General features: G+C 40.6%; 1 protein-coding gene across 1 annotated transcript in view; it reads right to left on the reverse strand.

Moving 5' to 3' along the window:
* The window catches only part of MYLK (myosin light chain kinase), a 197,739-nt gene that overhangs the window by 33,046 nt on the left and 150,157 nt on the right, over positions 1 to 14,536 (reverse strand). The window contains exon 21 of the mRNA XM_068407496.1: positions 11,202 to 11,355. Coding sequence (XP_068263597.1) covers positions 11,202 to 11,355 — 154 coding nt within the window. The remainder of the gene's footprint in view (positions 1 to 11,201; positions 11,356 to 14,536) is intronic.

Below are 14,536 nucleotides of genomic sequence, written 5' to 3' on the forward strand. Positions count from 1 at the left end.
TTTGCCGCTGCATTCAGCATGAGCGTGCCCAGGCAGAAGAAAAAGAGACTGCCAGAACATAGGTTATCTTTATTCATTTTGGCAACACTTAAAACACCATTCCACTAGGAGTCATCATTATACAGTACATTTCTTGTTAAACACAAATATCAGAGACCAGATGTCCTTAACCTCTGGAATGGCTTGTTGCCCTGCTTAGTTGTCACATTTTACTCACTTCATTTGGCAGAATAAAAGGGATTATTAACAAACATGAATTTATAGTGTAGATATAATAAACTGAATTACAGAGAAGTTAAATGATTTTTCCAAGATTAGAAAGAGAGATTGTAGCAAAGACGAGAACTGAATCTTGACCTCCTGGTGCCCAAACAGCAGCACCCCTCTTCCCTGTGCTAGTCCTGCCCCAATCTCCTCAGAGCTACAAGAAGCGTAGCACACCATTCATACTAACAGAACCCTTGTCCAATGCTGCTGCAGCCACCAGAGAGCTGGTTGCACGGCACACATGGATTGTATGATTTTAGTCAAACAGCAGCGATAGCCATCTTCTTTCCACTACAACTTATTATCCATGCAGACCTTGCAGGGAATGATGCTACCTCTGTCCTCTGCAGAATCTTTACAGAAGAATATTCAGCTGTGTGTCTTGTTTTCCTCCTATATAATCATCATTGCATCATCTCAAGATGCAGGTAGAACAACTTTGATAAGTAACAGCTGACTTGTCCTAAATCCAAACAGAACAGAGCAGTTGCCGATAGCAAGAGGAAAATACTTTGAAGAAAAAGCTAAGCCAGTAGTCTATCACCTTACAAAGGCATCTGTTTGGGTCTGTCAAAGTAGTGCAGATTCTCTGATATCTGCTATGCACGCAGCTAAATGTGGATGGTGTGTGTTTGTTTTTTAAAAAAAGAAGAAAGTGTTAGCTTGCTCTAATGCTCTGCACAGAATTTTACATTGAAGGAGGAAAGAATGCACATGCTTCAGCCTTTGCAGAGCACAGTAGGCTGCTTCCCATGCAGGACATGAAAATACAGTCTCTCTTTGCTGACTTTCAACATGCTTCTGCTTCCAAATGAAAGTCTGAGCATGATTTATCAGTTGCCTAGGCCACAGTTACCTTAGTGACCTCTTTTTCAATGACTCACCTGGATAAGTGCAGTGCATTTGGCCAGCATAGTTTACAGAAGCAAGGCTTGGGTATGTGAGCGCTGGAGAGAAAACATTCATGGCCAAGGGGACATCAGCGGTAAAGAAAATGCTACATGGCTTTAGTCTTAATGTCTGCCAGCCCTGGGAATATTTCTACTTTCCTAATAAATTTCTCCCAGTAGGCAAAGACGAAAAACTGTAACCCTGTCTGGACTCTCTTGAGCTAGAAAGATGCACATTTTTGTTTGAAGTCTACCATGTGCCACTGCTTGCAGATCTGCTTAATGTATAAATACTGGGGTAGCAGCTGCTATGGGAGATCATGAACAAGAACGAAAGCCTAATCTTTGCTCTTTCTTAATATGACAGATGTATATGTACCATTTTACCATGCTCAAAAATTATTTGTTACCAGACTGGATGGTATTCTACAGCTCTGCACATTCAGAGAATTTGCAGATGGTCTCTCCGTGTGTCTGTTTTGTTTCTCAACAGTTTATTCTATGGGGATTTTAAAGGTTACCCTTTATTCATCTGTCTTTATTGAAAGCTAGGATATTTTGCCAAACTACATTCCCTTCTGAAATATGAAATCTCTATCAGCACAATTAACTGCTTCCAATAAAAATATCCAGTGGGTTGAGGAGGGGTGTGGAAGTCAAGCACAGTTCTCTGTTTTGTCCTCTTTTAGTCTTTAGTATACCATTAATGTCCTTGAGCTGCCCATCTTCACTATTTCATTTGCATGTCATGTGCAGTCCTTTACACACACAAACATATTCATACTTAGGCTTATATTATGAGGGCTTCACATAGGCTTCATTGGACCACAATTTTGTTCTTCCTGTTCTGGACCAAACCATAGCCACCAGCCAACATGTGAACTAGAAGGAAGGGAGTGCATCCAAAAATACCTGCTCCTTGTGAACATTTCTATAGGGGAAGCAATTAATTTAAAATATCAAGCTCCAACTTCAGTTTCACTGTTATATGCAATAGAAGAAAATATGTATATATTCTCCACCCTAAGATGTTTTAACTGTATGAAACTAGGGGTACTCCAGTCTTGGGTACCTTACAGCATGCATATAACACCAAAATCAAGGCTTAACTGTGCTTTATGATATTCTAGATCATCACAGTCAAATTGGCTGTATCCACACAATCCTGTTGAACTTGGTCAGAATCCTACAAACTCTACCTCCTTTGTAGCAAATAGTACTTACACATCTTTTACTAGGTTGCATGATCACCTCATTTGCCGACTGCAGAGGCTAACAAGATAGTCGGAGGTTGGACAGTTAAATGCTAAGGGGGACTCAAGCACAAAGCTCCGTGCGTCTTCTCTTTAGGAATATCAGTAGGGTTGTCCTGAGATGGCTCCAACACCTAGTGGCAGGCAAAGGAGATGGACAAGCAGCTAATTTGGCCTCAGCCTGCCTCAGGGCCTGCTCTGCACAGCAGCACAGAGACTGCATAAAGTCACTGACACTAGTGGCACAGAGGAGACAGCAGTAGCAACTCGTATGTGCTATACGCCATGCATAGGGGAGTAAGAGGGGAGTGGAGCTGATGTGAAGGAGGGCTCTACTGCTTTCCTCCCTTGTGCTCTAGCAAACCAGGCACAGATTAAAAAAAACAACTAATTCCTCACAAAGGGAGACATAAATTACCACTACCCCAGAGCAAGGATGTCAGATTCCAGTTTATTCTTTGTGGCATGCATTCCTTAGGGCAGATGGTAAGGTCATGAGCTGGCCTCACATGAAATGTATAAGCCACATTTAAGACCATACCAGGACTGAAACACGCACTTCTTATTTGCTCCCAAATTGAATTCAGCTGCACTCCTTCCTCAGACAGATTCTCAGAAATCTTTTGGTAAACAGGTTTTGATATACAGCCCTGAGTAACCTTTAATTAATTTGTATTTGTACACTCTGAGAAGCATAAAGCATAAGCATGCTCAGCCTTTAAATCATTGCTATTTATGAGACAAATTTGACTTGAGGTCCTTGCCTATTTTTCAGTGGTGTGTAACCCAAAATTCCTCCTGATAAGGAAAGGGACTTTCTGTCTTTCTGCATAGGTGGCGAACCCACAGTTCATACAGGACACTTCCATAACATGAAACTCTGCTGTCCAGATCGCACTACCTTCTCCACATGGCTCAGTTTACAGAGTCCGCAGAACGCAAGCACCATTCCAGGAGACCAAAAAAGGCAGCAATCTCCTTATCTAACTCTGAGCACAGGGAAATGGAAATTGTTCTGCTACTTGATGTGAGGGTCAGGCTGAGCCAAAACAAGGTGATAGGGCTTGCTGCACATTAAGAGCTTGCAGGGCTCTGGCGGACTCTTAAGCAGCGATGCTGTTCCAGTAGAAAGCCTCTGGAAACTGACAGCAGAATAACCACAGCCTCTGAAAAAAGTTATTTTTTCTTTTACGAACAGAGACAGCACTGAAGCAATGTATCTGAAGTAGTTTTCTTTTTCTGTTCTCAAAATTGGTTTGGTTTCTTTCTAAATCCAGTTATCATATTACTGTTTAATACTATTATTAGCTATTGTGATATTTGTCTGCCAGATAAAGAACAGACAGAAAGAAACAATTTAATTCCATTCCATGAGCTGTTTAGCCAGAGAAGGTATTTAATATGCTGCAAAAGCCAGTTGAACACTGTCCATGCCGACAGCACTGGCAAAGCCTTCATTTGAAATTCATCAGCAGGAGAAAAGCGAAACCATAAAAGGTTATAACTGAACTCTGCATTATTGCTGACAGGGCTCGGGGTCATGGCAGACCTCTCTGCTTTGCTCAGAAAACTATGCCCTGCAGCTTTTTTTCCAAGGGGGAGGAGTGCTATAAGTAAAGATACTATTGCCCCTTAACACCCTGTAACACCCATTAGCACCCTTTTGGATGTTAGTGTACCATAGGTTTAGCATAAAATTAAACTAGAAAGGAATGCCTGCGCTCTCCTGCAAAACAACACCAGAGAAGTTGAATGGAACAGAAATTTTCTCCTAATGAAACAGCCTCCACAGCAGAGCTGAGGACCACATGGACAAGATTAGTTAGCTCAGGGGACCGGAGTTCGAAATTCACCCCTCCCCTGTAATACACACTGCGGACTGCTGCCAGCCTCCTCGAAGCGTGATCCCTCACCATATTGCCCCTCCTGACAACTCTGACGTAAAACAAAGTTATTTAAAACTGCCCTTTTGAGACCGGCAGATAAAGTAGCTGACAAACACTGGAGACCCAGAGCACGGCTTCGTGCTGTTGCTCCCACTTTGCCAGTTGGGGTAACTGAGGCATGAAAGAGTAAAATGACCTTGGCCAAGGACATGCAGGAGAATGGAGCTGGGAACGAAACCAGAGCTCACCACTCCCACGCAAATGCCCTCAGCAGAAGAACATCTCCTTCTGCCACAGGCCTAATGGAACAAACAAATACATAATGCATTCTCAGGAGCCCTTTTTCTAAACCATCTGCTCCTGTGCCTGAGTCAACAAGCTATTCGGATTACTCATGTGCTACACGTTAGGCATCTGGTTTGGTAACTGACTGAGTTAGAGCTCTGATACCTGTCCACTGAAAGGCAAAATAAATTTTAGGACTTTCCCCAGTAAGACTATCAGCAGATTCCAAGTCTCCATGGGGGTGAGTTTGGGTCCTAGGAACCCCATATTTGTGTGTGGGAATTGTGATGGATAATTTCTTAGTAACTAAGACATGCCTAGCATTCAACAGCAGGTAAAATACAGGAATTTTGTTGTGAGAAATACTGTCATGATATTTCCTTTTCTTCTTCAGAAGAAAGGTGAAAGCAAATGTCAGGAAAAATAACTAAGCAGGGAGTTCTGCTGGAATTTCTCCTTATAGAAATTACATTGAAACTAGAAGGCCCTTCAAGGAATTAATCTGGATCAGCGTACCGGCGCTGATGCATAGGGCAAAGTAAGCTGTTTTTCCTCTATACATTGTTATCTTGCTGTGAAAATTGAGTTTTGATACAGCTGCAGAGTTTTGCCACCAAGCATCAGTGGGGAGGCTGACAGTGGAAGTTACAACACTGTTGAACTACAACAGCAGCAGCAACAACAGCAACATAAGACATTTCCTTAACCACCAGTCTAGTGGTGCCCTCGAACCATAAAACTGGTGACAAAAATCCTCCAGCAATCTAGAGGAATTTAAAAGGCTAAAGGTTAGAGACTGAGTCAACCCACATATTCCTAGGAAATCCACTGCATTCTCGACCCTAACTGTAATAGGGAATCACATGGATACTGCAAGATATAATCTGATGCTTCTCAAAAGAAGATGAAGTTTCAAGCATTTAAGGTCCCTTCCAACCCAGATCATTCTGTGATTCAATGATATAAGCACTTAATAATCCTACCATTATATTCAATGACTATTGGAGTTAGTGATGATCAGATCTTGTTCTGAAGCTAAACTTCTATTTTCTCATTTTTGCTTGGAAAGAGACTGCTCATACAGATTCTGCTAAAGGCACAGAAGTAACAGTTTCCTCACAGAAAGTAACTGCACCATCCCAACTTAAGTATGGAATCATAACCTCATGCAGAGGAGCAGCTATTACTTAGTGAATTTATGTTATACTACTTGCATGCCTGTGGGCATCATGCTTATATATATGTCCTTAAGCACATGGTTTATCACTGTCCAACAGTGCATGAGGACACAGTACACAGTATGCGCACAAATGCTTAGAGTAATAAAAACACCACAAAAATTATCTTTAGGTCTCTCAGGGTGTAATGATATTGCTCTTATTCTTCTGCATATATCTATGATATAGCTCGCTAATCACCACGATATTTTTTGTTATACAGTACCACACCAGGAACAATACATATCTAAAGGATTTATAAAAGACAAAGTTGATCAAAATCAGCTCCCATGTGTTTTTGTGTTTTTACTTCTGTATTAACAAAGGTAAAAGATGTCACTAATATGCAAAGTATTCACCAAACACTGATCACAGAATCACAGAATCACAGAATCAATCAGGTTGGAAGAGACCTCTGGGATCATCGAGTCCAACCATTGCCCTGACACCACCATGTCAACTAGACCATGCCACTAAGTGCCATGTCCAGTCTTTTCTTAAACACATCCACAGATGGTGACTCTACCACCTCCCTGGGCAGCCCGTTCCAATGTCTAATGACCCTTTCTGAGAAGAAATGCTTCCTAATGTCTAACGTGAACCTCCCCTGGTGAAGCTTGAGGCTATGTCCTCTTGTCACACAGAATCAGATCATCAGAAAACCCCTGTATAGTAAGCATGGAAACATGAAGCACTTTGCCCAAAATCATGAAGGAAGCATAGCTGCAGACCAGATTGCTTCTCTAGTGCCAAATTCTCCTTGTTGAATACTCTGTTGCTCTTTTGACTCTCTGTCATAGTATCCAGCTTTAGCCAGTATGAAAAGCAAGTTCCTTTTTCAAAAGTGGCTACAGATTGGGGTATTCCTGTCACATAGCTAAAATGTTCAGAACCAGAAATTTGATAAATTTACCTATACACATCTAATAAATGGCATGAAAGGAATGCATATTCCTTGCTATCACTGTAGAGTGAGGGCTCCACTTTGCCTAACTCAGTCCTGTCTTACACTAAGCTCATCACTGGCTCGTTTAATACAGCTTTGGCAATAGAAGTCCACTTTCATCTGACACAGGGTCTGCTGTAAGTCATTAGCTCAGTCCCACATCAGGCCATTTTGGTCTTGGAGCAGAAGCATGTTGCAAAATCTCCTTAGAGAGATCACTCAGCTAATGAAATTGCTTATTTAAGAGGGCTAATCATAACAACAGAGAAGAGCTCACATGGACATTTTGGGACCAGTCAACCCTCTAAAAGAAGACATTGCTTAACTTGGATGTCTCGCTTCTACTGCAGGTCTCCCACTATTATTAGTGCTTATACAGACAAAGTTACACAATGAATCAATGTGAAACTCGAGACTCAGTCCTTGTGGCTCGGTGCTGTGTACTCATCACCAGACTGCACTGCCTATCAATTGACAAGTGTCCTCTAACTTGACTACATATCTGTGCATCTGGTGTGTGGACTGCAAACAGCTCACACTGGAGGCTGACTGTAATGAACATTTCGTTCATTGATATTCATTAAAATTGCAAAGGAAAAAGAATACTTAGAATAAAGTTGGATTTCTTTCAAGAACATCTTTTCCCATGGCTCATACTGCATCGAATCATATACTATTCTTTAAGCGTCAGAACCTCTCTCAGTTCAGCTAAGCTTGCAGCTGAAGTCTGAGCCTGACAGTGTGAGCAGTTAAATTTAAGACTTTAGCAGCCAAATTCAAAGGAATGCAGGGTAGATTTTTTTTCCCTAAAAGTCATTATTAAACATCTTTTATAATAATCATACCCAGCTATAGTTTACAGTCTAGCACTCAGGGTTTAAATCATAGCAGGATCATTTGTGATTTGAATCCTGGCAGATAAGCTCAGTCTTTTGTCATCTGGTTGGAGGTAAGTCGATAATGTTATTTTTTGTGAAGAAAGGTCTTTGACAACCAAAAGCATAAAACTAAGATCTTAAATATCCTCAGAATCACAGAATCACAGAATGTTAGGGATTGGAAGGGACCTCGAAAGACCATCTAGTCCAATCCCCCTGCCGGAGCAGGATTACCTAGATCATATCACACAGGAACGCGTCCAGGCGGGTTTTGAATGTCTCCAGAGAAGGAGACTCCACAACCTCTCTGGGCAGCCTGTTCCACCGTTCGGTCACCCTCACCGTAAAGAAGTTTTTCCTCATATTTATGTGGAACCTCCTGTGTTCCAGCTTGCACCCATTGCCCCTTGTCCTGTCAAGGGATGTCACTGAGAAGAGCCTGGCTCCATCCTCATGACACTTGCCCTTTACATATTTATAAACATTAATGAGGTCACCCCTCAGTCTCCTCTTCTCTAAGCTAAAGAGACCCAGCTCCCTCAGCCTCTCAGAAAGGTCTTTAGACCTTCTGCTCAAAGCAGGATCAGCTATAAGGTCAGACCAGATTGTTCACAGGCTTATGCAGCCTGAGTTTGAATACCTCCAAGGATGGAGACTGCACAACTTTTCTGGGCAACCTGCTCCCTGGCATGTGTTACAGTCCAAATCTAATTTGGGAAATGCTTATTGGAGTCTTTCACATGAGAAGCTTGCCCATCAGCATGAAGACTTTGCAACGCACGTGGTTGTAAGGAGTAGTAATAAAAGAAATACCAAATGCCTTTGATTTGCTAAAATTTAGAACAGAGAAGCCTGTTAGCTACCTCTTTGAGAACCATAGCTCTAGGTTGGCTCAGGCACACTCCTCCAGAGAGCAGGTGTTCTCTATTTGTAGTTTCCCTCAATACGTTGAAGACTCAGTTGTGGACTGTGGTCAGTCAGCAGTGTTTTAAGCACACAGCATACACATAGATGCGCCTTTTATTGGTAAACTCATAGGGAGGCAGATCATACAGAGTTTAGAGCCTTATTAGAAATAGTTGAGGCAAACAGATCTGATTTTTAGCACCAGGGCTTACTCCACAAATGCTTGTTATGAATGTGGGGTCAGGGCAGGGAGGGCAAGTTGCTTCCCAGTGCTTTGGATGGAGCAGAGAGAATGGACAAGTAGGAATTTAGGACTAAAGATGAGCTTTGGTATACTAAGAGGTCTCACATTTTGCATATTTAGAGAAGTATAGTTTCCCTATTTTGACTGGAGCAGGCTTTGGAGAAAAGTACCTTCCAACTTGCATGAACATTTAACACCTTCAAAGGTGCAAACATGGGGAAGGATTTTATCTCAGTAGTGAGATTCTAACCCGCTTCCTAGAAGGAAGACATTTTTGCTCCCTTTTCTCACATTTTTGAGTACTCAGATGGAAGAATCTGGCCTTAAAATGCAGGAATCTTGAGGCTTTGTCATGCCTTTGGCAGTGCTGACATCAGCGAGATGTCTCACTGAAGAGCTTGGCAGTTTTACAAGAGGGAATTTATTCTTTTCAGTTGGAAACAGATAGCTTGTCATCAGCCAAAACGCATGGCGAACTCCAGCACATCGTAAGGATTCTTCACCCAACTGTCCCAAAAGCATCTCTGGGAATCCCACTGTTCTCTGGCACATTTCTTATGGAAGAGCAAAGCAGGAGGCTGAGATGTAGCTTTATAAGGTTATAGAATTCAAAGACTTTCAAACCAATTAACTCCAAAGGATATAAAACAGTGACTTATATAATAATGAGTCAAGGCTCACACAGTGACAAGATAATAGGAATTGTCGGCCTAGTTCAGCTAAAAAAAATCCATCTTGCCCAATAACCTGCTACAGTTAGCAGCCTGCAGCAGTTGCCTAGGAAAGAGTGAAGGAAAGGGAAATGTAAAGAGCAATTTATCTCCTGCCATTCTTCTAGCTGCTAATCAGCTGTGTTGGGGCTTTGAAGCCAAAAGCTGTACCCAGAGCAATGTATATGATGATTATTTTTCATGGTGTTTATTTTTAACCTAGCTATACTTCTGACCTGCACAACCCACTGTTGGAAGGAGTAGTACAATTTATCTATGCATCATGTGAAAAATGCTTATTCTATTTTCTTCTATTCTTGAATTCTCTGGCACGTTGCTGGAATCTACTTGATATTTATACTCATTCATTCAGTTTAATTGCAACGAAAGACACAGATTAGATGAAAGAAATTCATTTAAATAATCAGGAGGCCTCTATTGACAATATGTACAGCAGTATGCAACTGAGGAACATTCACTCTTTAGCAGTGGATATTGTACTTGAAAATGTGATTTTACTCATTAAACTTCGTATATTATTCACTGGATTGCTGGAATGAATTTCCAGCCCACCTTGGGTTAATGGTATTTTGCCATTTATTTCATTGGAGTCAGATTTTCATCTTGGCCTTATACCCACATTTCTTTACTTGCTCACTAGTGCACATATCTGTTAGGACAGCAGAGCCAATGCAGTTATGAGTGCGTGATTAGGATGCAGCCTTGCTGGTTGAACTAGAATTTGTCCAAATGCCCAGGCAAGCTCTGCCTTTCCCAGCCTTGTGTCAAAACCCCTCTGCAGGCCACAGGTAACAGCGCCTAGAAATGGACCCATCCCGCAGACTAATGTTTTAACCAAATCACCCTCTTTGCTTGTAGAACTTCACTAGATTTCCCTGGAAGCCATTTGCTGCGTATCCACACCAGGGTGGGTTCATTAGCCCTTTCAGAGCTAGATGTCATAGCTCTAGATTTTATCTGATACTCAAACTAGCTGGTCTGGATCTAGGCTGCAGTTTTATCGGCAAACATACTGCAACTGTCTACCAGTCTACAACTATCTGCAGCTGTTCACAGCCTGCTACAACAAACTTGATGGCCTGAATGTGTCATCTGACAAGGCTGTTCGAAGCTTTAAAATACATGTGTGTAAAAGCCTATATATGAAGGGCTCCATATTCGAACCAGACTGCCTTTATTCACTGCTTTCTGTCACTATAAAACAGTAGACAATGGTAGGAATTTCAGTTTAAAGGATAAAACCCCCCTTCTCCAAGCAACAGGGTGTTTTCAAATTTACAGTCTAATAGAAACCAATCAATCCTTCCTGAACTAACAGTGTAAAAATTTGCAGTCCAGCAAACATCTGCATGCTGCAAACATTAAGTGGGAAAAAGAAGTGGTATCTAAGCAAAAAATGGAAACGTGAGCTGTTTTTTTCTTGTGTTTTTTTTTTAAAGTCTGAGCTATTTTGTACCTCCATCTGTAATCAGCAATTTTTCAAAATAAAACACAGTATAGCCCTGCTGAACTTGCTTATAGTCCTTATTACAGTGTCACTGTCCAATCCAGGTATGTTTTAAAGTACTAGTTTTCATTTCAGTCTTCTTAACTTATCTGATTATTTTATTTAATTTTTTGCACATCATCATATATAAAGCAAATGTAGAGTGATGTCTGAAGAATGAGTATATATCTAAAACATTATTATGGACTTACCAACAACTGTAAGGTTGACTTGTGCTTGTCTGCTGCCAAGTTTGTTCTCTACGACTAGGGTGTAACATCCACAGTGCTCCTGCTTTGTTGATGATATTGTTAGCTTGCTGCTGTTCTCAGCATTCTCAATTTTAATATATTCATTTTCTTCAATCTGCCAAAATCACAAGAAAAAAAAAGATTTTATGAGATAAATTTATTCATAAATGAAAGAGCTCAATTTACAATACAAGGTTATCATATTGAGTGTTATCTGCAGATAACTTTATTACAGCAGTGAATATGTGCAGCTGGCAAAGAGTGCAATCAACACAAAACCTCTAGAAATGCAGTGGAACATAATGGCTCCAGTCCTGCAAAGGCAACAGGGAGCACTGGTGTTGCTGGGATTCCACTAAGGAACAGGATTTTCACTTTCTAACTCCTCTTTGACAGGCTGAAAGCGCAAACTGTGTAATTGGCAAAAGAACAAAGTTTGGTCTGACATACCTCACAGAGACCACAGTGCAACAAGGGTTTAGTTCTAAATACCCTAATTCATTTGCCATTCCCCTTTAGAGGCCCAATGTGCAAATCGTCCATAGCTGTGACTTTTACCCTCTTGTCTTAACCAGCCTTATTCTGTACTTCCACATAACTCAGGGTAACAGTTTCTTGGGTTTGAACAATTGGAGGTGATGTTGCCTGAAATGGAGATGTAATGCTACAGGTGTGCAGAGGGACATACAAGAACAGATTTAGGTTTCCTATAGCATTTTTAGTTTCTGGAGAGGCAAAAATCAAAATCTCAGCTGAATACCATGGGCATATTATGAACTAGTTTTTAATTGAAACAAAGCTATCATAGCATAAATGGACAAGGAGACTTAGATTTTAATCAGTATTAGCTTGAGACATGACAGACCTCATAATGCTACACTGCAATTATAGAAGCTGTACACTGTGTTCTTATGAAACAGACAACATAATGTCAATGCCCTTCTTCCGCCCACCACTTCCTTCTTAGATAAGTGACTCTTCCAAATCATTCTCAGAATTTCACTAAAAATGAAGGCTATTTAGTTTTCCTTATCTTGTCTCATATATTCAGAGAATAAGAAATTACAAGGCTAAGAGCAGGACTTGCCCTGCTTTCTTGTCAACTGAGATAGAACACATGCATTGCCATATGCCCAAAAGTAACCCGAGAAAGATGCTCCTACAGTAACTCAAACAGAAAGTTAGCAAATGGGATAATGTAGGAGTACAGTTTAAATTATACTGAAAATTGTTCCCCCATGCCCCCGTAATTTGTTCTTCTGAGATTCTACACTGGCTTATATGTTTTGCTTCATTAGAATTAGTCAAAGGGTAATAGCAATAAAAAAAACAGTCTAGTACAACTAGATCTGCGTTATGCAGGGGAAGCCCTGAAAGGATGCTCGGTGGCTTGCAATGGTTGTGGGGAACAGGAAGCTGGATCCCTGTGTTCCCAAAAGAAAGTCACTGGTTGTAGTTAAGAAACTCCAACAATTGGCAATGTTAAATGATGGACTTTGTTCCTCAACTAATGAAGAGGCTTTCAAAGTCTTTCCCCTTTTCAGCTGAGCACAGTTCCAGCATCCCTCCACTAGACTGCCATCATGTACGACAGTATGGGTCACAACTTTGTGACATTTCCTTTCTTCAAGCAAAAGATATTTGTCCAGAATATACCTGTGAGAAGCCACTGTGGCTCTCTTGAACTTGAGGGAATGTGAGGAGGGAACATGGAGAGGACAAGTCCCTCTGGCATGCTGCAGCATACAGTGGCAGGGCTGAAATCACAAGTCACCACTTAGTGGATCTGTTCAAATAACTACTACAAATAGGCCGCAGGAAAATTGTAAGAACAGTTGGATGATTTTCACTTTTAGGACTGGGATTGGAAGAGAGCTGAAATCAACCACATTTATAGAAGAGGAAGAAAACCAAGAATAAAACAATGTGTGGTGAAGTGTGTGAAAAAGAAAGCAAAGCAATGGTGCAGCACAGTACATAGTAACTGGCTCCCCATTTAATTTGATAAATGAAAGACTGCTGCCCTCACTTGTCCTCCTACAGTGTTTATTAACCTTCCTGAAGTTTATTTCTTTTCTATCATCTCATTCATCTGCCATAATGAACCATTTAAAAATTTATGTCATACTAAAGTATGATTTTGCAAACCTTTAGATTGTCTCATAGTGAATAACTAAAGAAGAAAGTACAAAGATGGTAAAAAGAACATTTTACAAAGGAAAAAAAGGGTAGAATCACAGATTATGGATCTGATACGGGTATTATAAGCTGCTAGCCTCTGTTATCACGTAGATTTTGTCTATAAAAATGGCCTTGAAATCTATGTAAATAGGATTGTTGTATTCAACAATGAACTCGGAATTCTGCACAAACCAGAAACTCACTTTTGAGGGGTACATTTTACCCACGCGTTAAGACAGAGCTCAGCAAAACAGGACACTGAATGTCACTGGAGCTTCTGAGACCTATTTTTGTAGAAATGAGTAGGCCACTTTTTAACTCTAGTCTTGAAACTAAAGAATTTTAAGGAAATGTAGGAGTTCAGGAAAAAAAATATCCTTTCCCCTAAAGTACGAGGTTATTTGAGGTTAGCAAAGATGGACTCTGGAATACCCTTTGCACTAGCAAACTGTTTTGAATTCTTTCAATTAAATGCTGACACATGTGGATTTAGAGTCTAAACTTCCTTGTAGGAGGATATGTTTTTATTTATGTTCTCTAGAGTGCATAACAAGTTCAGAATGAAATAAACAGAATAGCAGAAACAGTAGATATTTACATTTGCTCTGTCGTAACATGGCACGTCATCTTCCAGTTTGTACTTGCATACTGGGTTGTTTGATTTAAAGTGGTTTTATTATTCTCCAAAGCAACTCTTTAGAGTTTAGAAACTGCCCTTCAGGACACATGTAATATAATTCAAGGACATTAATTCAACTAGAAGGAACTTTAAACCTAGGGGGTGAGGGCACTCATGGCAACATAATTGCTGTTGTGCCTTGCATGGTGACATTTGTGTTGTAAGACGATTCACTCAAGCTTCTTATATGGCATTTTGCCCCTCTGACATAACTTTAGACCAAGCATCAATGAAAAAGAGGTTATTTTTGAAGGAAAGAGATGTTTCCTGTGACAGATACTTTTCAGATACCTGTATCTTTCACATCACCTATCCTTTAATTACATAGTCTAAGGCTTTTTTCATAGGAACAGTCATTTGTTATAGGAGGGGACAGGCAGCAATAGGTTTAAACTGTAGCAAGAAAGATTTGGGTTTGGCATTAGGAAAAAATTTC

Source organism: Nyctibius grandis, chromosome 9, assembly GCF_013368605.1.
Source record: "Nyctibius grandis isolate bNycGra1 chromosome 9, bNycGra1.pri, whole genome shotgun sequence".
Taxonomy (NCBI): domain Eukaryota; kingdom Metazoa; phylum Chordata; class Aves; order Nyctibiiformes; family Nyctibiidae; genus Nyctibius; species Nyctibius grandis.